The sequence below is a fragment of the Malania oleifera genome, chromosome 5 (genome assembly GCF_029873635.1).
Source record: "Malania oleifera isolate guangnan ecotype guangnan chromosome 5, ASM2987363v1, whole genome shotgun sequence".
Taxonomy (NCBI): domain Eukaryota; kingdom Viridiplantae; phylum Streptophyta; class Magnoliopsida; order Santalales; family Ximeniaceae; genus Malania; species Malania oleifera.
Genome location: NC_080421.1, coordinates 76,751,559 through 76,776,560, shown reverse-complemented (window position 1 = coordinate 76,776,560; position 25,002 = coordinate 76,751,559). Strand labels below are relative to the sequence as shown.

At 36.1% G+C, this 25,002-nt stretch overlaps 1 protein-coding gene across 2 annotated transcripts in view; it reads left to right on the top strand.

The window, feature by feature from the left end:
* Positions 1-19,386: 19,386 nt before the first annotated feature.
* LOC131155122 (E3 ubiquitin protein ligase DRIP2) overlaps positions 19,387-25,002 on the top strand; it is a 45,082-nt gene continuing 39,466 nt past the window's right edge. Inside the window, exons 1-3 of one of the 2 annotated variants that reach the window (XM_058108049.1) lie at positions 19,387-19,660; positions 19,740-19,963; positions 21,822-21,921. In XM_058108049.1, coding sequence (XP_057964032.1) covers positions 19,849-19,963; positions 21,822-21,921 — 215 coding nt within the window. In that variant the 5' untranslated portion in view covers positions 19,387-19,660; positions 19,740-19,848. The remainder of the gene's footprint in view (positions 19,661-19,739; positions 19,964-21,821; positions 21,922-25,002) is intronic. The other variant, XM_058108050.1, reaches the window with a different exon arrangement.

Sequence of the window (25,002 nt, the reverse complement as noted above, 5' to 3'; positions counted from 1 at the left end):
CTATTATTCTTACCTCATTCCCTGAGGAAACGCCCGCAGGGACCCTAAACCCATGTCTGCGGCGTTCGCACCAAAACCATGAAATTTACATTTTTCCCAGTTCAACCAACTTTAACCCACAATTATAATAATTTAAAACTCTCTAAACCCATATTCTTCATTTAATAAATCAAATACCAACGTTTAACACCCTTACCTCAACTCTGGAGTGGTGTCTGGGATCCTCAAAACATAATTATGCTTTGGTCAAATTGATGAGGATCGCCGCTAGGCCTAATGTGATGACCTGCTAATAAAATAATTTTTTTTCCCTAGTTTTAAATTCAATCATTAACCTAAACAGCGAAAGACCAATCATATAAAATAAAACCACACATAATACAATACCAGAGTGTCAAGTCATCCCACAATATACAAACATTGATGTTCTCTCAAAAACTACCCTAACAAATACCAAGGGTTTACAAAACATACCACTCAAAAACAATACTCACTCTCATAAGGGCAGTACAACAGCCCCTCTACCTGCAAGCCTGCTCCGCTTGCCTAGCTGGTTCACTTGAAAAAAAATTCAACACTCGGATAAGCCAACGCTCAGTAAGACGAAACATGCTATTACTAGGGTGTGGCTACCGAGTTATATTTCTATATAAATAATCTGATTTTGGAATAGTATGAATAATTGAATCTGAAAATGTTGATATTACATAACGTATAATAAAACCATTAACTATATTACTTAACATGCCAATCTGTATGAAACTACTTTCCATATTAATACTACTATTCCTGAAAGTCTGATAGTACTCATAATATTTGAGAAATTTTCCTGGATGGCTGTATGTCATGATTTAACCCCTCATAATAGGGTTGTGCGGCCCGAAGGCGGGACCTATCCTAGCTGGCTGACTAGGATAAGTCAACTGAACTCCGACAGTCTGATTGGCCCCCTCAATCCATATCTGATGGAGAGCCTATCCCGATGTGGGCATGATTGACCTCATACCACTTACTATCTGAGTAAAGTGGTTGCACTCTGAACTGAATATCTGTTGCTACGGTACCATGCTCTGCTGTTTGATCCATTAGGGTCTGATACTATATAGGTAACTGATATCAGTAATATACTGTTTTTACTGTGATTTCTAAAATAACCATAACCCTATAAAATTTATCTGAAATTCCAAATAAACTAACTGAAAATCTGATTTCAGTATAACTGAACTGCTGTCTGAATATCTGTATATCGAGGCGTTATGATACTAATAAACATGTTATTCTGAGATTACTGAAAATACATATTTCTGAGTATACTGTATACTGAAAAATTTGTCATTCTATAACATGCAAATAACATGGTATTTCTGTTAATAACTACAAACATGGTATTCACATATTCTATAAACATAGTACTGTTCGGTTATCAACTCAAGCCATACAAATACATATTAATATTATCAAGTTCTGGAAACTGTAAATATATATAACCTGAATAATAATTTGATAAAAATATATAATTCATGCTAAAATCATAAAAGAGTTTCCTAGCATAGCATGTTTCCCTTACCTGACTACTGGAAAGCACCTATGGTATACTGGTCTAACACCCGCAGGGCTTCTTACTCAATACCCTGAAACAACATTCGCCAGAATAGAATATCATTATTTCTTTACCTACTTCATTTCCTACAACTGCCAGAAGGTCAAAAACTGACTAAAAGACCTTACCCTGATTTTGGGAAGAAATTCAACTCGATTCCACTAACAATCTGCTCCGGTAACTTGGAGAGAACTTCACCACGAGCATCATGGTGGCCTCAGATAGTCGATCTGGCTACTGACGGGGCCGAAATCGAAGAGAGATGGAGGAGAGGTCGTAGGAGAGAGAGAGAGAGAGAGAGGAAGTTGCGTTGATTTTTCTGCAATTAAACTGAGTTTATGACTATTTATACTGCGGGGTTCTTCGACGAGCCACTTCACCTCGTCGACAAGTCCTGTAGAAAGTTTGTCGAAGAATATGCACCCTCGTCGACAAATTTTAGACTTCCCAAAAATCCTCTCTCGGTATCTTTTCGTCGATAAAACCCATGTGTTTGTCAACGAGGCCTGGAAAAAATTTCTTGGGTTATTATATCCAAAATGCAATGTCGTCAACGAACGCAAGTCTGCAGCCTCTTTCTGTTCCTGTTCCCATTTGCCTTTCTATTTATTATTTAAATAACATTATTCTTTGGGTCGTTACACCTAAAATACGGAGTCTGATCATCGATGGGGCGAGTTTCGAGTGAGAAAATGAGGAGAGAGAGAGAGAGAGAGAGAGAGAGAGAGAGAGAGCTCGCAACTTCCAGAGGAGAGAGAGAGTTTATGAATTTTTTAACAAGAAAATGACATGCAATGTGACACCCTAATTTTTTGAAACCATTTTTTTAAATCACCAATAATAATTAAATCATACACATCAAACATCACATCAGCCACATCAACAACTTTGATACCACTCACATGACCCGACCCACATTGGGTACCGGGTAAACAGACATTTTATTTATATTAGCTTAACAGCGGAAGATATAATGTACATACCATTCAAAATACAATACCCAAAGTATAAATATACATATACACACATTTCTATCATACCCAAAAACAACACAACGCTAGGGGAATTACACCTTTCTAGTCCAAAACTCACCCTGTATATCAGGGTATCCGCTCTCACTATCTCAGAGCTCTATCCCCTAGTCTGTCTCTATTCCCTGAAAAAGTTTAGATAATTCAGGTGAGACACATCTCAGTAAGAAGAAATAAATTATTTATAGTGTGTGGCAATATAAGTTCAGTTATAACATATTTTACTTTTCAAATCATCAATTCATCTGAGAAAAATACATTGATATATATGCTCATAATCATATAGATATAAAACACAAGCTTTTATAAGCTTTTAATTCCATTTACAATATCATTTGCATGCAACCCATATTTATCAGTGAAGTTCTCGAGAATAGGGAAGTCTACCCGCCCATACAAGTGGTTTCCCTCTGTCTTAATATGTTATGCAGCCAGATATGGCTACATCTGGTACCTATCAGGGCACTCACCTTACTCAATAAGCCCTCGGGCGGAGAGTTTTACTTCGCTTAATTATTTAGATTATTAAACTCACACTCTTTCATTTTCCATTTTCATCATTCTTTCCTTTTCCATTTCCATTTCACAATCCAACCTATGAGTGTCATTGATACCGAGTACCAACATCACGTATGTAACTCATGGCTGCCCTGAGGATTTTTCTCCACATCATGCTTCCCCCTATGAATAGGGTTGTGCGGCCCAAAGGCTGGATCTAACCGCGGTTGGCCTATCCAGTTAAATCAAAATGAAAATACATCCATGCATTTGCAGTACGACTGGCCGGCCTATAGCCCTGATCCGAACTCAAGAGGCACAACAACTCTACTAAATAGCTCAATTGACTGCTCACACCACACTCTCCACAAGACTGTATGGTTACACTAACACCTCACTAGCAACGGTACCGTGCTCAATATCACAACCCATCATTAGGGTTTCCATATCCATCCATCAGTGTTATCATTACCACATACTCGCAATCACTATGCGGTATTGGCATTTCATCAATCACATTTCAATGATCCCATTGTAGCTTTCGCACTTTGTAATGTTCACATTTTCCCAGTATTCACAATCAGTATTCTCATTTTAATCATTACATTTCAATTTCCATATTGCATTATTCACGTTGCAATATTCTTATTTTCTCATTCTCAACTCAGCATTTATTTTGTCATATTCACATTTCAGTATACCCATTTCAATATTTACATTTCAATATTCATATCCCAATTTCCACATTTCAATGTTCTCATATCAATGCTCATTTCATTCACATACTAGCATATATCATAATTCACGTGTGAAATATTTCTCAAAATACCCATATCAGTAATTCACACATCCTCATTTTAATAGAAATCGTTTCTATTCACATATAAATACCACATTTCATCATTTTCCACTAACATATCAATAATTCTCATTTCATTATTTTCTCAGAAATTACCCATCATTATATTTCACATTTTCAATATATGTCATATGCCACACAACTTTTGTCTAATACTCATAATATACTAATTTTTTAGGTAACACATCATATTCTGTTTTCACAAAATAATTCATTCAGTATTCTCCAAAATAACTGCTATAATTTATTCCCCTTACCTAGTTTCTTGAACTACGCTTGCAGGGGTCTCGAAATTATACCCACGACGCTCACCCGAGTCCTGAATTTCAAAAACCCAACTTACTCAGTTCAACCCTAGATTACCCAATATTTTAACATTTCCAAATCTACATTAATTAAATAACAATTAATCCCTAAATAACCTCCTTATCCTAATTTTGGGGCTATGCCTACGACAACCCCATGAGAAATCCGCTCTGTTAAACTTGTAAAGAATCATCCCTATATTCTCGTAGTGGTGTCTGATCATCAATTTGGCTTAAGATTTAAGAAAAAATTGAGGTAAAAGTGAGAATTTACCTTACCCCAGGAGATATACATACGTTGCTACTATGACAAATTTGCTCTAGTTGAAATATTGGTGACGGAGAATGGAGTCTAGTGGTATTCTCTGATTTTCGATCAGCCGAATATTAGTCAATAAATTGAGGAGAGTGGGAGAGAGAACGAAGAGAGACGGAGATGAGAGCATGAGAGACCAGAGGGGGGGCACCTATACTTCTTGCAGGAAATGAAATTCACTCCTGAAGCTTACTGAAGCTTTAGGAGTTAAATATATATATATAAATAATATTAATATATTAGTATATTATATTATATTATTTAATTAATATTAATTAATTAATTAATTTAATTTTTAATTTTTATTATTTTTGTTAGGATCACTACACTTAAATATTTTTGGGGTCATTACATTCTCCCCTCTTTATAAAAATTTTGTCCTCGAAATTGCTATTCATCATCTTCCCATCCTTAGAGAAAACACTTTCAATTTTATTAATTGCCCTCACTTATGGTGGAGGAACACCGTGATTACAAAGAGGGTTCTAGGAGATTACAACTATTCAAAATTCTTCAAAAGCCATTCACATCCCAAAACCAAAAACTCTATTTATCCTATGTCACAGTATACAAATCAAAATACAATATTATTATTCACTCTTATTTTGATCGGTTCAACTTTAAGCTCCACTAAATAGATGTGGGTACCCCTGGCGCATCTGCTTTTCTAATTCCTATGAAACTTCTTCTACTACATGATTGCGCCATAGTACCTTTACTAGTGGAATCTTCTTTGTGCGTAGCTCCTGTTCCTTTCAGTCTAAAATCTACACTGACACCTCTTCATAAGTCAAAGTATCACCTAACTCCAATGCTTCATAACTAATCACATGGGAGGGGTCTGGGATGCATTTCCTCAGCATAGAAACGTGGAATACGCCATGGATGCTAGACAGGACCATTAGTAATGCCAACCTATAGGCAATTGGATCCACTTGTTCAAGAATCTCGAATGGTCCAATATACTTAGGGCTCATCTTACCCTTCCTCCCAAACCTCATAAGCCCTTTCAACGGTGCCACTTTCAAAAATACGTGATCTCCTGCATCAAACTCCAACTCTCACCGGCGAGTATCTGCATGACTCTTCTGCCGGCTCTATACTATTCTAATCCTGTCTTTGACAAGTCAGACTCTATCCTAAGTCTATTGTATCAGTTCTAGCCCCAAAATCTGTATTTTCCCAATATCCTCTCAGTATAACGGAGATCGGTACCTCCTGCCAAATAACGCCTCATATGGTGTCATCCCAATGCTGGCCTAGTAGTTGTTATTATACACAAACTCGACTAGTGGCAAATATAGCATCCATCTGAGTAGTATTAATCCTTTCTTGTAGGGTGGGCTACAACACTAAATTGGCAATAAATGTCTAAGGACCACTCTCTACCAACTCTACACCGAGTCTTTCCAGATCCATCTGGATCGGATGTTGAACCTCCATAGCTGCTAATGCTAGTCCAACTGATTTCCTGCTCAGAGCATCAGTTACCACGTTTGCTTTCCCTGGGTGGTAAATGATAGTGCAGGCATAATCTTTAAATAATTTCTAACCACCTCCTCTATCTCATGTTTACCTCCTTTTGAGTGGAAAAGTACTTCAAACTTTTGTGATCAGAGAATATCTCGCATCTCTCACCATACAAGTAATGCCTCTAAATCTTTAACGCGTGTACCACTGTAGTCAATTCTAGATCGTGGGTAGGATAGTTCTTTTCATACTCTTTCAACTGTCGGGAGGCATAAGCTACAACCCTACCATGCTGCATCAATATACAGCTGAGCCCTTTCAAAGATGCGTCACTGTAAATTGCATAGCCATCACCCTCTGATGGAATCATCAGTACCGGTGCAGTGACGAGCCTCTGTTTCAGTTCCTGGAAGCTCTACTTGCAATCATCATCCCATTCAAACCTAGCATTCTTCCTGCTTAGATGCGTGAGAGGCCCTGATAAAGCTGAAAACCCCTCTACAAACCAACAATAATAACCCACCAGTCCCAAGAAACTCCTAATTTCCCAAACGTTCTTTGGCCTAGCCCAATTCAATATTGCCTCAATCTTGCTGGGATCCACTGAAATACCATCTCTTGAAATAACATGCCCCAGAAACGACATTTTCTCTAGCCAGAATTCACATTTGCTAAACTTGACAAACAATTTCTTTTCCCTGAGCATCTGAAGTACTAGCCATAAGTGCGTCTCATGCTCCTTAAGTCTACTCGAGTTGACCAGTATGTCATCAATGAAAACTACAACGAACTGGTCCAAATACTGATGAAAAAATCTATTCATCAAGTCCATGAACATAGTAGGAGTATTCATCAGCCCAAAAGGCATAACGAGGAATTCACAATGCCTATACCTGGTCCTGAAGGCCGTCCTCGAGACGTCTTCTACTTTAACTTTCACCTGGTGGTAGCCTTATCTGAGGTCAATCTTAGAATAGACCCGTGTATCCTAAAGCTGGTCAAATAAATCGTTTATACGGGGTAGAGAATACCTGTTCTTGATTGTCACCTTATTAATTTCCTTGTAATCTATACACATCCTCATGGACCCGTATTTCTTCTTTACAAATAACACTGGTGCTCCCCAGGGCGAAACACTAGGTCTGATAAACCCTTTATTCAACAAATCCTGCAACTGATCCTTTAATTCTCCCATTTTCGCTGGAGTCATTTGATAAGGGGCTTTAGAGATTGGCGCCATCCTTGGAAATAAATCGATAGTAAAATCTATTTCACAGTCGAGAGGCAACCCTTGCAATTCTTCTAGGAAAACATTTGGAAACTCTTTAACCACTGGTGTGCTACCAAGTTTCAATTCATTTTCTGACACCTCCTTTACAAGAGCCATAAACCCCTGACATCCATCTAGGAGTCGCCTTCTCGCTTCCATAGTTGACACTAATTGAGGTGGGGAACACACCTCCGACCCCGCAAACTTGAATTCTTGCTTGCCTGGTGGTTTGAAAATCACCTCTTTCAAATGACAGTCAATATTAGCGTAGTTAGTTGCCAGCGAATCCATACCCAGTATTACATCGAACCCATGCATGTCAAGTACAATTAGATCAGCAAGTAGTACTCTCCCCTGAATTTCTACTAGATAGCCCCTAAGCACCCTACGACACTTTACCACTGAACCAACCGGTGAAGCTACTGACAATTCTACATCTAATGACTATGTCTCGCCTCCAGAAAATTTAATAAAATTCGTAGACACAAAAGAATGAGTAGCAACCGAATCAAATAAAACAATATCATGGCATGATAAAACAATAAGGGTGCCTATCATGACGTTTGCGACAGTCTCAGCGTCTCTTGGCGTCAAAGCATAAACCCTCGTTAGGGCTACATTTCTCTACTTACCTCCACAAGACGCCTGGTAACCTCCCCTAAACTTCTTGGGAATAGGAGCCGTACCAATTGGTGTAGGACAATCTCGTGCCAGATGCCCCGATCCTCCACAACGATAACATACACCTCTCCCTGCTTGGCATTCCCCCAGATGCTTCTTCCCACATACCTGACATATAGGGTAGGTTTGAGCACCCAGAACCTCACAGCCCCTAGTCTCCTGCCTCTAACCTTTGCCATAGTTTCCTCTCCTCCACTGACCCCGACCAAAGCCCTGGTGGAAGCCTAAAGGTGTGGACCTCTTCTTTTGTCCCTACTCCTCTACACTCATCTGCTCACCAGCCTCAGCCAAAGGTACTCTATCAACTAACTCAATAAAGTCCTGTATTTTCAACACCATAACTTGCATGTAGATCTCACGCCTCAAACCCCTTTCAAACTGTCTTAATTTCTTTGCTTCGTCGGGTATGATAAACGGAGCAAAGCATGACAACTCGATAAACCTCGTCGTGTACTACTAGGCTGACTGCTGTCCTTGCTTTAGATTCAAGAACTCCTCCACTCTAGCCTCCCTGACAGTGGCTGAAAAGTATCTATCGAAGAACAAATCCTTAAAACGGCACCAAGTCATTTTTATAGGCACCGCCCTCTGATTCTCCAGTAATTTTACTGCAATCCACTATATTTTAGCCTCCCTTGTCAGTTTATAAGTGGTGTACAAAACTTTCTGCTCTTTAGTGCACTGCAGCACTGCCAAAACCTTCTCTATTTCCTGCATCCAGTTTTCGATGACTGCAAGATCAATTCCTCTTGAAAATGCTAGGAATTCATTTTGGTGAACTTTTCTATTGTGCACCCATGGACTGTAGACGAGCCTCCCTATTCTATGGAGCTCCGTGTAATCTCATCCATGACTTGCTAAGCTACACTACGTAATACGTCGTTTGGATCACCTCCGCCTGCACCTGAAGGTCCAACTTCATCACTGCGACTCACATGAGCACTACTACCTCCAGGGTCCATCTTGAAAAGACAGGAGCATGGCTTAGAAACCCTGTCCTAAAAATTTACGTATCTAACCCAAAACTCATATTATCTCTCTATCTTGACATCTCTGTCTTAATTCAAGATCTAGTCTTACACTTAGAAACACAACCCGACAATAGTTTACTATGACTTTCCTGAAATCGTCACTCCAGGAAAGGCACAAAAACCATCATGGAAATCCTACCTTTAAACTGTAGAACAAAACCTCAAATCCTTTTCCTATACTCTGATATTGTTTCCACTGCACTCTAAAGTTTACATAACCTAGCAATCTAGGCTTTGATACCAAACTGTAACGACTTTCCTAATTTACCATATATTTTTTTTCCATAATAAATACTCATAGTAAATCTAACACCTACTAAATTGATGTAATCATGATCAACCTGAACCCGCAGGTACCAAGGATAAACCTGTTATATAACTCTGATACCTAAGTAGCAGGGAACGTAATTACAAGCATGTCATCCAACCAACCAAAATACCAAAGTCCTACTAAATCTATTATACATATATATATATATATATATATATATATATATATATATATATATATATATACAATCATCCACCAAAAGATCAAAAAGTAACCTAGGCTCACTTCCCAAAAATAAATCTAACCCTATCTCAACAACTCACCCTTTTGACAGGGTAACTCGGTTGAACTCTACTGTCGCAGAGCTCTATCTGCTCCTCCACCTGGATTTCCTAAAATGTTTGAAATGTTGGGATGAGACACCTCTCAGTAAGGGAAATAAACTAACATTAGTGTGAGGAACCATGAGTATTTTCGTGTTATACATATAAACAGTATAATAAGCATATTTGGTAAAACTTGTCTACAACAAAACTGAGTAAATTATGAATTGTCATATCATAATAAGGCATACTAGATTTATGTACATACAAATCATCTTATATAACTGTATAATACTAAAATAACACCAGGATGGATAGCTAGCTGATGTCATGTTTTACCCCCACATAACTAGGTTGTGCAGCCCGAAGGTGGGACCTAACAATGGCTGGCAGACCATGTTAGATCAAACATAAGTTTGTAAGTACGATGAGTCTGCCCCTCCTCGTCTCGGACTGCCAAGGGAACAACTCCATTCTACACTGAAGTCACATCGACTGTCATCTCCCACACTACTGGTCGTGTGGTAGCACTCTCGTAATTCTGAACATATAGCAACGGTGTCGTTGTGGCAACTCGAATAAAAATGGAATTTAAATAATAAAGAGGAAGGGAAATGGAAACAACAACAGAAGGAGGAAGTCGACTTCGTCGACGACATTGCACTTTGGAAGGAATAACCCAAGGGAAATCATCAGGGCTTCGTCGATGAATACAGGGGCTTCGTCGACGAATACAGGGGCTTTGTCAAAGAATACAGGGGATTCGTCGATGAGGGCTTAAGAGAATTCATTGACGAAGACTGAATTTCGTCGATGAAATTATACCGAGAGAGGTTTTGAACCGATTGAATTTCTTCGATGAGGACAAAATTTCATCGACGAAATTATTGAAGGATTCGTCGACGAATGACGTGGCTCGTCAACGAATCTAATTCTATAAATATCCAAAATCCGAGTTTTAGCTTCCCAATTAAGAAATGTCCCTTCTCTCTCTCTCCTCTTTGGTTTTTTCTCTCTCTCTCTCTCATCGATTTTGGGCCGCATTTTCGCCGGTTCAACATTCCGAAGTCACCACGATGCTTTTAGGGAAGTTCTCTCCAAATCTGCCAGGGCGGATCGTTGGTGAAAGTAAGTTGGAAATCATCCCTGAGTTGAGGTAAGAATTTTTAAGCCAAATTTGGTCTTGAGATAGTTATAGGAAATGATGTACACATGGAAATACTGAGGTTTAATACTGGGAGTTTTCAATTTCAGGATATTGATCAGGAAATCCTACGAGGGTTAGATTAGGATACTTTAGGGGCTTTCTTAGTAGTCAGGTAAGGGAATAAACTAAAACAATTATTTTCCATGCAAATTACGACTATGTATGAGTAAGTTTATTTTCAGAAAAACATATATTACATATGAATATTATTGAGAAAATGTATGTTATTCAGAAAATACTGCTGTTATACAGGAATGTGATTTTTGAATGAAATGTACGAATTTACTCAGCTTTGTGTGGCATGAATATTATTTTCGCATGAATGTATTATGATATGGAAAATTTTATGAGAAAAAACATGTTTTCAAGAATCACGAAATAATGCAGTATATAATGACTTTGAATTGAATGATAATTGATTTATTTTCAGAATATTATTATGAAATGTTCGGCATCATACCGTAATTATGATATGTTTGGCACGAGACCGTAACTATGAAATGTTCGGCACGAGGCCATAATTATGAACTGTTCGGCACAAGGCCGTAATTATGAAAGATGTTATAATATCACGTACTATATGTTATCAGAACCCGAATGTTAGTTTAGTTCAGTTTCAAGAACTCGGTAGCGTAGCTATATAGATAAGATATCTATGTTCAGACTTGTGCTAACCACCCCAAGAGGGGGTGGGAGATGGATAGTTGATGTGACTTTCAGTGTAGAGTTGTAGACGTCCACCTGGCAGTCCAGACCAGGGTGTGGTGGGCCCATCATACTTACAGACACTTTTGATTCGACAGTGGTCGGCCAACCAATGTTAAGTCCCACCTTCGGGCTGCACAACCCGTCATGGGGGGTAATACATGACATCGGTTAACTATTCATCTTGGGTATGTTTTTAGTATTATCAGATATAACAAACGATTTATGAATGATATGAGTACTAGAATAATATGAATGTATATGATGATTTAGTATGTTTTGACGTATGTTCACTGATATATGAAATGTATTGTATATGTATAACTGCATTATATATATTCATGTTGCCACACAGTTGTATTTAGTTTATTTCCCCTTACTGAGATGTGTCTCACCCCCAACATTAATTAATTTTTTAGGAAACCCTGAGGGACCGGCAGGTCAAGGTCGCTGTTGAGTGGGTATAGCTTCCCTATTAGAAGGGTAAGCGTTACACCAAGATCAAGAGATTTTTGTTGTATGATCCTAGTGTTATTTTGACTTTTTGGAGATTGTATGTATATACAGTATTTTGATGATGTAGTAAACTCTTGTATTATGTCTTATGGTTGGATGATTGAGATTTTATACTTACTGCTGCTTAGGTTTCCGCTGTGATTGACAGGTGTCCCCGTTACCCACGAGTTCGGGTTGACTTTTCCATTTATTATGTTACATTTCATATTAAGAAATTGAGGTCGTTACAACCGTGCTCCTGAAAATGAACTAAACCATACCATCCGGGTTCTGATAACATATAATATGTTTCATATATTGAACAAAACTAGTTCGTATTTCATAATAATATCTGACATGGTAATGTTTCATGAATTCTGTTTTATCATACATGATTATGGCATCTGCGCCAACATGAATCACGACATCTGCGCCAACAAAAATCACGACATCTGTGCTAGCATAACATAATATACTAAAATGATTTCTTTGTACTGTTTAACATTATATTCATAAAATCATGGTTCATGTATTGTTTCATAATTGCCCTGAAAACTATCATATCATGCTTGATTTGAAAAAAAAAAAAAACATATTATTTTGATATATATAATTACATGGAAATTTAAACTCATGCCACACAGAAATGGGTACATTCTAAATGTAAAATATGTTCTAAAACCATAATTTCTGATAAAACATGTTTAAACCATATCCCTGTTCATAGCAGTATTTTTCAGACATAATTCTATAATATACATATTTTCCTGAAATTTAATGCTGTAGAATAATAAATAATTTCATGAAAAATTCTAACTTAGTTTATCCCCTTACCTGACTTATTGAAAAGCCCACAAATTAACCTATCTTGCACCCGTGGTGTTCCCAGCTCAATACCCTGAAATTACATTTCCCCCAACAAAACTTCAGTATAAACCCATCTAATACCTTTCCTCAGCCCATAAATACCAAATGCCTTAATAAATATTAAAATAATTAACTTACCCAAATTTTGGGATGGTGCTCAAATTGACCTAACCAACAAATCACTCAAGCAGATTTGTACAGAATCTTCTCAAGGGTAACGTGGCAGCTTTGGATCATCGAACCAGCGAAGAACGACGCCAGAATTGAAGAGAGAAGGTGAGAAAGACGTAGGAGAAAAAAAAAGAGAGAGAGAGAGAGAGAGAGAGAGGGTTTCTGAAAATTTTCTCGCAGGAAAAAATGAATTCTTAGCCTTTTATAGAATTGTTGTCCACGTGGCCTCGTTGACAAGTCACATTTCCTCGTCGACGAGTACAAGTGATAGTCTCGTTGATGAACACCTTCTTCTCGTCGACGAGTTTCAGGCTCTAGAAGAAGTTCTCTCGATAATTTTTCGTCAACGAGGCACGAGTTCCCATCAATGAGCTGAAGAGCCCTACTTGTTGACGAGCACTTCTTCACTCGTCGACGAGACCCTGCTGAAATCCCTTTTAAAATTTATTTTCTCTTCTTTTTTTTATTATTTAATTACTATAATTCTTTGGATCTCTACAGTCTAAATATCTGTTCTAATAACTATACAATAATCTATAAATGGAAGGTGAAGATATTCTCTAAGTGATAGGTGCGCGCGAGAGATAGGCATGAGCGGATATCGAGCAGATATAGATCTCTCGCGAGAGATCGCTCGATCTCGAGCGAGGCCTTCTTGAACAAACGTAGTGTTGTTTGACTCTTGGTGCTATAAGAACACAAAACTCTGTCAAGCTTTCCAGGTCATGGTTTTGTGTGTCGAGGGTATAGATAGAGAGAGATACTGCTTGTCGGAGATCTTTTAATGAACAAACTGGTAATATTTAGACTTGCAATCTTTTTGGAAGAGCACAAAAATAACAAGCTTTGCCATGGGCCATGGGTCCACTCGGTCGGGGGGGGCCCAAAGAATACATCTGATCCCTACTCTCTCCGGTCGCTCTTCCCTCTCGCTCTCTCTTCTCTCTCGTACGTCTCTTCTGCGCGAACGCTCGGGCCTTATGATCATTTACGCACAAACTTACGTTATGTTGGCAACCTTACCCTCTTCTGTACGCGCCCCCCAATCTGTATACATCTTTGCCATGGAGGCCCATAGGCATCATTAGTCAAAGAAGAGAGGTAGGGTCGGAACTACGAGAGAGAGAGAGAGAGAGAGAGAGAGAGAGAGAGAGAGAGAGAGTACTATAGATGATAGAGGTGTAGACAAGTTTTACTACTAGGCTGGGGAGGTTTAGTAAGCTAATAGTCGATAGGCGATGGTGGGCCTGACGACAGTTGGTAGTAAAAGTAAGAGACCTTTAGGGAAGAGGAATAGTGGGGACTAAGGTTTCATTTGCACTAGGCAGTATAGGTGGGGAATTGTGAGGGGAGATTGAAGAGTGATTTGATTTTGGGTTTGGGTTACATTTGCAAAACCATACCCCTCTTAAATGTTAAACTATTTAAAAATTAAACAGTATATTATATATTTTAAAATTTTACATATATATATATATGTATGTATGTATGTATGTATTATATCGTTTCGACTTGGTTAACCGCAGTTAGTGAAGCTACCATAATTGAAACTGAATCATTAATAAAAAAAATATCAAAATTTTGAACTGAAAAAAGTGGTTAACAAATGTTTTGGTTCAGTTTGATTTAGTTCTACAATTTGGTTTAGTTTTTCAATATTTCATACCCACCCCTACTCTCCACATCATCACCTTATAAATATTTGCTCATTAGGAACCTTATGGAGGGGACATCTTAATAATGCACATTTTATGAACCGAATGTAACTTAAATATTCCATTTGGATAGGGAATTTTGTGAGAAAAAAAAGAAAGAAAAGGAAATTAAGAATGTATCGTTAATAAGCCTAGTGGTTCATTAACTCAATTTTGATGATACCAAACAACTTGGACTAATTTTAATTTGTTGAATTTAAGTTGTGATTCAACAAGTTTTTAAGTAATCAAAACAGTTCATTAACTCATTTTTTATGATACCAAACTTCTTGGATTTATTTTAACTTGTCAAATTTAAGTTGTGAATCAATAAATTTTTAAAGTGATCAAAACAAAAGTTTGAGAGAGTATAAAGATCTTTCATTTGTAAATTTATACTTGAAAAATCTCTCGATTGTATTGTTATGTGTGCTTAAACTCTACAAATTATCATTTTATGGCACCACAAAAACAAGTGAAAGCAAACTATTTCAAGCTATGCTACATGGATTGGTAGAACATCCCAAAGGTACCAATCGACTAACCTTAGCAGAATGTTTGGGGGTTGATCCATCCAGAGAGATGGTTGATCGAATAGGTCGATCAATCAATATTGTAGTGATCCCAAAAAAGTATAATAATAATAATAATAATAATAATAATAATAATAATAATAATAATAATAATAATAAATAAATAAATAAATAAATAAAATTTAAAATTAAAATTAAAGTAAATAATTAACTTAATTAAATAATGATAATCATTAATTAAATTATACAACATAACATATTCATATATATTAATATAATATAATATATTATTATAAGATATAATTTTACTAAAGGATCCTGAAGCTTCAGCTTCAGGATCAATTTGACAGAACACTCACGCCCCCCTTGAAATTTCCTATGCGTCCCTCACTCTCTCTCTCTCTCTCTCTCTCTCTCTCTCTCAATTACTTGATGGATTTGCGACGGATCGAAAACAGAAGGTGCCGTTGGATTTCTAGTTTCGCCGCTGACATTTCTACTAAAGCGGATTTGTCGTGGGAGTGGCGTAAGCACCATTCTTGGGGTAAAACAATTCTTTTCTACTTTCTCAATTTCGCTTTAAATCTGCCGCTAAATCGACGATCAGGTACCACCATGTGGTTCTAGTCAAGGTTGTCGTCATTTTAGTGTGGATAAATTTTTAATTGGGGTTTTTTAGGCCCCACTCCAAAGCGAGAGTGAGATTTGAAAATTTTGGTAAATTGACTATATTTAAGGGTATAATTATTTATTTAGAATTCATGAGTTTAGAAAATATTAAAATAGTATTTTATTTAGGATTAATTTAACGGAACTAGAATTTTTAATTTCAAGGCCTGGGTGAGCGCCACAGATATTTTTGGGATCCTGTCAGCGTAGTTCAAGAAATCAGGTAAGGGGAGAATATATATTAAACCAAAATTTTTATGAATTTAATGAAAAAATAAATTGTGTTATATATACGTGTATATGTTTCGGTATGAGTTTAAAAGTGCCAACCATTTAAATTACATTTTTCGAGCTTAGGACTGTTTATTAGATACGTATATGTGAAAATGAACTGATGAAAGTGAAAGATTTTTTCATAATTATGTAAGAAATGAAAGGTATTTTCAGTATATAAATGTTAAATGTTGGTTGGCTTATTTTACAAGCAATGTATGAATTCTATTACTACATTGTGTGACATGAGTAAATGTAAGTTATGTGCAAATATATGTTAAATGTATGAGATGAAGGTTAAGTAAGTAATACATTGAGAATGAAATAAGATATGAACTATGTTGCTTGTGTATGTTAATGCAACCATGTAAACAGTTGAAATATGTTGGGTCAAATAACTGAAAGATGCTGGGTAAATGTATGACGACTGAAAAATGTTGGGTAAAATAGCTGAAAGATGTTGGGTAAAACAGCTGAAAGATGTTGGATAAAACAGTTGAAAGATGTTGGGTAAATATATGATAACTGAAAAATGTTTGGTAAAACAGCTAAAAGATGCTGAGTAAAATAGCTGAAAGATGATGGGTATGAAATGAAATGAAATGAAAATGGAAATGAATGAAAAGGAAATGAAATGTGAAATGTGAACAATGTAAAATGAGAAAGAGTCACGTAAAGTGAAATGAAATGAAAAGTAAAAGATGAAAACATGAAAGTTGAGAGATGCAGAATAATGACAAACAAAATAATGTATTATGGTATTAGTAATATTTATGCTAGTAGAACATGTTATATTTGGGCGAGGCAAACTCTTTGCTCGAGGCTTGTTGAAAAAGGCGAGTGCCCTGGTTGTATTAGGTGTAGCAGTAGGCTGCATAACGTGCTAGGGCAGAGGGAAACTACTTATATGAGCGGGTAGATTTCCCTATTCTTAGGAACCTTCGCCGATAAACTTTTGTATAAACTGTGTGAGTACGAGATTAATCTAATATTTGAGGGTTTACTGAGTAAGGTGAGTGCCCTGGTATGCTTTAGTAGCGACCCTAGGGTTGTCTAAGTATCAGAGCAGAGAGATGCTACTTGTATGGGCGGGTAATCACTCCTATCATCGGGTAATCTCGTGGGTTAAATCTTTTGCATGTGTTTGGTTAGGATCAGAGAATGATTTCAAAAATTATGTTAACGATTTTCAAATGTTAAATAATATGTTATTTATAAACTCATGTTGGCCACGTACTATTTTAAAATATTGTTTCTTCCCTTAGTGAGATGTGTCTCACCCGAATATGAACTAATCTTTTTCAAGACCTCCACGAGATCGAGCTTAGAGAGCTCGAGCTATTACAACACTTGAAAAAAAGGGTATAATTTTGATAATATTTTGGGATGTAAATATTTTATGTTTTAAATCTTCTAAATATTATGAATGGTTGTGAAACATATTGGTGTTGTGAATACTGAATATTTTTGGAAATATATGTATATATAGGAATACAAGTGGATGCATGGTTTATTATGGTGTGTAGATAGATTTAGAAAACTCTGGTATTATATTTGTTGGAAGATTATAATTATATTTTCCGCTGCGTACATGATATTAGAATGTAGATTATTTGGTAAATGAATGAATTAGTAGCACTTCGGGCCCATGCAGAGGGTCGGGGCGTTACAAATATGACTGACACATTATGAGGTAGAAAGTATACATTTGACCCCAAAATCTATATAAATGTCCTCTAATCCCAAATAAATGCAAAAGAGATTACTAATATCATATTTGTTAATCATATTATTCAATCTCTGTAAAATCTCATTTCCTTTAAAAAAGAGAAAACCCTAAAAGCACTATATTATGACCTGATTTTGTTGTTGTTTTTTATTTTGTTTATGTACAATGAAATAACATATTATAAAAGTGCGTTTGTTTATGTTGTCAGTTTTTTGTTTTTGTTGTTATTTTTTTTTTTTTACTATTTGTCAAAAAATTGAAAACTAGATTATATGGTTCTTAGTTATTTTGGTAACTCGTTGCCAAATATTTTAATATTCAAAATTTTTTTGGATTAAATTATTTATTTTATACACTTTAAAAATTAAAATTTAAATAAAAGGATAATATAAATTTAAATATAGTTGAAATAAAAATATTTAAAAATATCAAAAAATAATAATAAAGCCAATTACAAAATATTTTTGCTATTTTTCAATCGTCACGCCTAATAAAATTTTAACTGCAAAGTAAATTTTGAAAGTATAATAATTAAAATAATTGTAATAATTTTTATTTCTATTATTGTATTCTTTAATATGTATTATTTTATATTTTTATTATCTTAATCATATTTTTATAATATTATTTGATTTAAAGATGAAAAATATTTTTAAATTATTTTTTAATTTTATAAATATCAACTAAATAAGTTATTCGTTTCTAATTTTTTATTTTTATTTTTAGTTTCTGTTTCTTTAATTTTTAACAGTGATATCAAACGACATCTTAATAAATACATATTTTATGAACCAATTAATCAAATGTAATCTAAACATTTCATTTGGATCAAGAACTTTATAAAGATTCTAAATATTCTAATTTTATTCCTTCATGTTTTAACGATTTTGTTTATTCTACTTAAATTCCATTTTGAACATCGTTTTTATTGCCTCACCCTTAAAATATTAAAGTCCGATAAGAAGAAGAAGCATTACAAGGAATATCAAAGCTTTGATAAAACATAAAACTTTGTTTCTTTGGGAAGGACACAACAAAAAAAAAAAAAAAAAAAAAAAGACTGAAACATGTGTATGTTTCAACGAGCCCTGCCAAAGTAATGATGGGTGTTCGCGGAAAAAAATGTGTGTTCTATAAATAAGATGGCGTGCGCCAGAAGAGCACTTTTCCCCTACGGCCCGGCTAAAATGCGCCCGTGCGCAGGCATTAACACGTCCCCATTAATCTGGCCGTCACGCACGCGGAACCTTGTGCGTAGGCTTTGCCCAACGTACACCCCGGCGCATTTTATCCCATCTCCCGCGGTAAACGAAGTCGTGAGCTAGTTTTTATTTTTATTTTTTACAATTTCTATATATAAAAGCAAAATATATTAAATATTAAACTCTATAAATATAACAGGAAGTAGCAGCACACTTTCTTTCGGTTCACGCTCGTTTCGACGAGCCCCTCGATTTCGACTCCTGAACAGATCATCATCATCCGCGGCTCTGTACAAATCCGTCGTACCCCACGTCGTTTCTGCACAAACCCTCCACACCCACTTCATAATCTCCCCTGAATTGCTCTGTTTTTTCTTCATCGATCTTCCCTTCAGATCAATAGGTCTCTCAATCTCTATGCACGTCTCCGGATGCCCGTACAGTAATATTATTGCTCGCTGTATGTTGTTTCTCTTTTGGGTCTTTCTGTTCTTGTTCTTCTCTATCGTTTATCTTGTTTTTGGGGGGGTTTAATGCAGGTGAATGCAGGATATTGGACGTAAATTATGCGTATTTTGAGTTACGGCTGACATGCACCGAGTTGTTACGTGGGTGAAAGATTAAAGCAGCTGTGAAAGGGGTTGGGAGATGTCGAATCAAGTCGTGAAAGTTAGGAGAGAGACGATTGCGGCATGCATGACATGCCCGCTTTGCCATAAGCTTTTGAGGGATGCTACCACCATCTCTGAATGCCTTCATACGTGTGAGTTTCTCGAATCTGTATTTTTTTTGTGCTTCAAATCCTCCTTATTCGACCAATTTTGGTTTCAATTCTTCAGATTGTGAATCTGTTAAACCAGTTCTTTGCATTTTGCGTGTTCCATGATGTGGCTTATTTCTATTTTGCATCTTCTGACCTGGCTATGGCTTGGCTTGCCTTTTATTGGTCGGAGAATACAGTAACTTTACTATTATGCATAGGTTCTTTTGTATATTATTATTTTTTTCTGAGATCTCTGTTATGCTTCTTCTGAAGATCTGAAATTTTGAGCATTGGCATCAGATTACTGGGTGTTAATGTAATTATTGGATTAACTTAGTGCAAGCTGGATTCTTGTTTCATTGGTATACCAAATCAGAATAATGGGTGGATATTTTGAATATCGAGTGCGGATAGATTCTTAGGTTCTTTATTTTTGTTTTTTTCCACAATTTAAAAAAATATTAAGCAAACAAGGCGCAAAAGCCCCTTTTGGGAAGCCCTTGAACAGAGGCTGTGGTAAGCATTAACTATGAGAATACATTCTAAAATCTAGTTTGTCTTCTCTCTTCTGTTTCTTCCATAATTTCAGTATATCTTTGCCTCATGGTGTTCTACGGACACTTTGCTTTTGTCAAGTGTCTTTGTGTGTTGGGTCAGTAAGTGCTTCTAGATGAATTTGTTATGCTTGGAACTCTGAATTATATTCAATGACTCACCTTTCTGTTTGTTTTTTTTTTTTTTTTATAAAATTTAATTATCTGTTAGACGAACGAACAAATTTTACTGAACACTCTCTCTAGCCAATGTGACCTTGTAGGCCCAGAAATACAGGAGTCATAGCTCCATTTGGAATAACTATAAGCATTAAAAAACAACTTTGTGTGACATGTACAACAAAAATAAGATGGATCTGAATTCAGTTGCCCACGCAAATGTAAAAGTCTTATCGGTTGAAATGTATGCAATAGGGAGAGGGGACTTTATGTTCTTAATTTACAGCTTCTCCATGAAACACCATATGCCTTCTCAAAATTTTTTGTGCTACTTAGTCATTAGTAGCTGAAAACAAATCGAGGCAAACCAGCATTGGCTGCAAGAGACAAACCTCTAGGATGGCTTGTGGCTTATGATGGGCCACTTCAACCGTAGTCTCTGCAGAAGCAGAAAAAAAAAAAAAAAAACTGAACACCTCTGGAATCAAAACGCCTAAAGAAAAACTAAACGATTCATTAGTATTAAGAACCACAGAACCTGTATCATGGCGGAAGGGGAGCTTAGGTGCAACGGTAAAGTTGTCGCCATGTGACTTGGAGGTCACAGGTTCAAGGTGTGGGAACAGCCTCTTGCAAAAAATGTAAGGTATACTATAGACCAATTGTGATCTGCCGCTTCCCTGGGCCCCACATACACAGGAGTTTTGTGCACTGGCCTGCTCTTTTTTTTTTTTTTGAGCCTGTTTCATGGCTCATGAGGCTGCCATTTCTAAGCAGTATGTCTTATGATGAAAAATAGGTTGCAAGCCTTTAATAATTTTCCCACCATGTCTTTCCAAAAGGGTCCCAAAAAGCAAAATTTATCATACTACAAATTTTCTTCCCATTTCCAGTAAAAATCATGATATAGTTCTTCATAGAGTCCTTAATAGTCCCCATTTCTTCACATGAAAATGCTACCTTTTGATTTTTGTTTGTTTCAGTTTCTGTATAATATTTCAATGTAGAATTCATCAATACTTTATGTTCTGATGTACAACGCAAATTACAACCTTTGATGCATAACAATTTATTTTTTCTTGTGCTTATTTTCATGACCTATGAAAAGAAAATTCTAATAGCTTTTCCTATTGAAATTTGTGTAGTTTGTAGGAGGTGTATACGTAAAAAGCTCTCAGATGAAGAGTTAGAGTGTTGTCCAATATGCAATATTGATCTTGGTTGTGTCCCCTTGGAGAAGCTGAGGTCAGATCCTTCTTCTAGCTTAATGCTTTGCTACCATAGTACCATATGTGCATTGTGTGCATGTGGATCACATTTTCTTTACCCATATTACATCAATGCCATTGCTGTATGCATAATGCTAATTTTTGTTTCATCATGCAAAAGTGACTATTTCAAATGATATGATTAACTTGTAACAATATTTTATTCTGCAAAAGGGGAGCACCTCTGGTGCACATGGTGCATAAGCAACTATGCAGTACATGTGTAAGGCACCTATTGGTGTAGCACTTTATTAGAACATCAATTAATATTTTTTGTGAGATAAAACAAATATATTGAGTAGTTCCTATGAATTCTTCCCTTATTTTTTTGGTATAACATTTGGTGATGGATCGATGGTTTCATTCATTTTATTTTAAAAGAGAGCTGCAGATCATGTAATGAACCTTAGTACTGCCATTTGATCATATGATCTGTTAATTAAAGCCCATCAAAGATAAAAATATAATACTTGAAATTTCACCTTAATTTGTTAATAGGACTCATGAAACTTATTTCTTGGGAAACAAAGTCAAGGACTTGCAAAACCTATTTCCTAGGAAACAAAGTCATAGGCACCTAGGTTTAGAGCCAGACCAACTACTCCAAGAGTACTCATCCATGAATTAGTTACTTGTACAAATAACGTAAAGAAATGTAACCGACATTTATTGGAAAAAGCAACCCCAAATATTTGGGACCAAAATCGGTTAACGTAAAGAAATACTTGTGCAAATGCTCTATTGAACATTTTTTCAAATTCTTTGAAAATTTTATGACTTGGATGAGATTTGTTTGGTTGATGTTGTGATTAAAGAGTTGCATCCATCCTAGTACCCTCCTTTTGAAGGATACCTAGCTTTGATTTTTGTATTTTTGCAAGCTTAAGAAGATATGCATATCACTTTGCTAATTTCCAAGGATTTCAGCACTAAAATGATTTTGCATTTGCTTTAATTTCACAAACTAGCACTTGTTAATCTGTGATCCTAAGGTGAACATATGGAACAATACAACACATATGCCATGTGGATGGGAAGGGGGATCTAGATGAGGTTGAAATGGCAATATTTTTTGCTCATGCCTTTTGTATGGTGAATTTGAAAGTTTGATAAATGGATTTTCGAGGGTTCATCCCTAATGCCAATCTAAAATTGGGGTGGTATGACCATACGAGTTATTGATCTTTTAGAGTGAAGAGAAGAGGAAAGAAACAGTTTTTCTCCACTTCTTGTATTTGGTTCACATAAAGAGGGAAAAAGAGAAAAGAAGTGGAGACTGGAGAGAAAAAAGTGGAGAAAAACATCCACTTTTTTCTTTCCCGAATTGGAGAAATTTGGAGAGAAGAATAGAAACCAACTCATAACTTAGCAAAAAGACGATTATAGGTTGCAACAAATTAAAAGTTCCTAAAAGCACAAATCTTATGTATGTTATTTTATTACTTTATATGGTTTAGCTATGTTAAGGCTTGATATACATTGTTGGCCCACAACCTAAAAGCTTAAGCTTTTAGGCGAAGTGGTAATCTAATATGGTATCAAAGCTGGTTACTAGGAGGTTTTGGGTTCTAGTCTCGTTGCCTGCGTTTATTGTATTGTGTTTTATTTTGTGTTTATCTTGCCATGTGCTTTTGGGCTGCATGTGCAGGGGAGTGTTAAGGCTTGACAGACATGTTGGCCCACAACCTAATAGCTTAAGCTGTTAGGTGAAGTGGTAATCTGACAGGTTATTTCTAAGGAATATGCTCAATGAAAATATTGTGATGGTGATCAATGTGCATATAAGTTTGTTCTGCATTCAATGGGATCTTGAGCAATTGGATTAATCTAAAAAAAATTGCTATTTTATTTTTTTAAATGTAAAAAGTCATTGCCTTATTATCTACACTTTTCTTACAAGGGTAATATTGTAAAAATGACTACATAAAGTTATTTTCTTTTCTCTCCCATTAATTGAGCAGTACAGGAAGAAAATAGATATCTTCGTGATTCTCTCATGTTGAACCAAACATATAGGAGGGAAAGTAGTTTCTATTATCTTTTCCTCTCCTAATAGTTTCTTTCTCTTTTCGTCACTTCTCCCCAACCAAATGTGTTTTTAGTTTTACGTCGTTTTACACACACACCTACCCCACAACATGCAGGCTGCATATGTATGAAATCTACTTAAAAATAGACAAAATAAAATTATTAGGTGATTCCATCTCTATTTGGAAGGATTTGTGTGTCCGTGGATGCGTGTAGTTGGGATCGGTTCAAACTTTAAAGTATTTAAACCTGACCTTGGTTGTAGTTGAGGTTGGGGTTTACTTCAATTGGTCAGGGTTGGAATCACCTTGTTGCGATCCCCAAGTACTGCCTATCATGGCAAGTCACAAGTGCATGCTCTTATGGTAGAAACGATGTAATTTCTGCTAAAGCTTTTCAAAATAAGGATAGAGAAGAACATCATGAATGACAAGTTATATTTTAAATTTTTGGTGAAAGCATGTTTGACTAGAAAAGGAATGCCCCCTTGTTGGGGTGTGGTGAAGAGGAAGAAATGGGATCAATCTAATGGTTTACAGAAATCAATTGAGGCTTGTCTCAAGACAAGGCATGCCCAAATTGCCTTGAGGTTAGTCTAAAATGCCGAATTCTGAAAAGACCAGCACATTATACATTGAGGTGTACACATCAGTATGAAAGGCAAGCCTTTAATCAAGGCTTGTGCATTTTGGGTTTGTGAATCTTTCGTTAGATTTGGCTAGAAAGTTTTAACCACACATTTATATGAATGGAATATCTTAATATGAGTTGAACTCTAGAACTTTTTTAAACATTGGTCATATTAGTGAAATTCAATGTGTTTTTTATGTTTTTTTTTTTTGTTTTTTTTGTTTTTGTTTTTGTTTTTTTGTTTGGCAAGTGAAACAATATGGAGTACTCATCAAAGGATAATGATGTATCCAGGAAATTGAGAGCATTTGATAAGTGAAATTCAACGGGGTGCAAGGTCTTAAATTTCGATTTTGACTCAAATTTCGAAGCTCCAAAAGTACAGAAATTTTGACGGAAA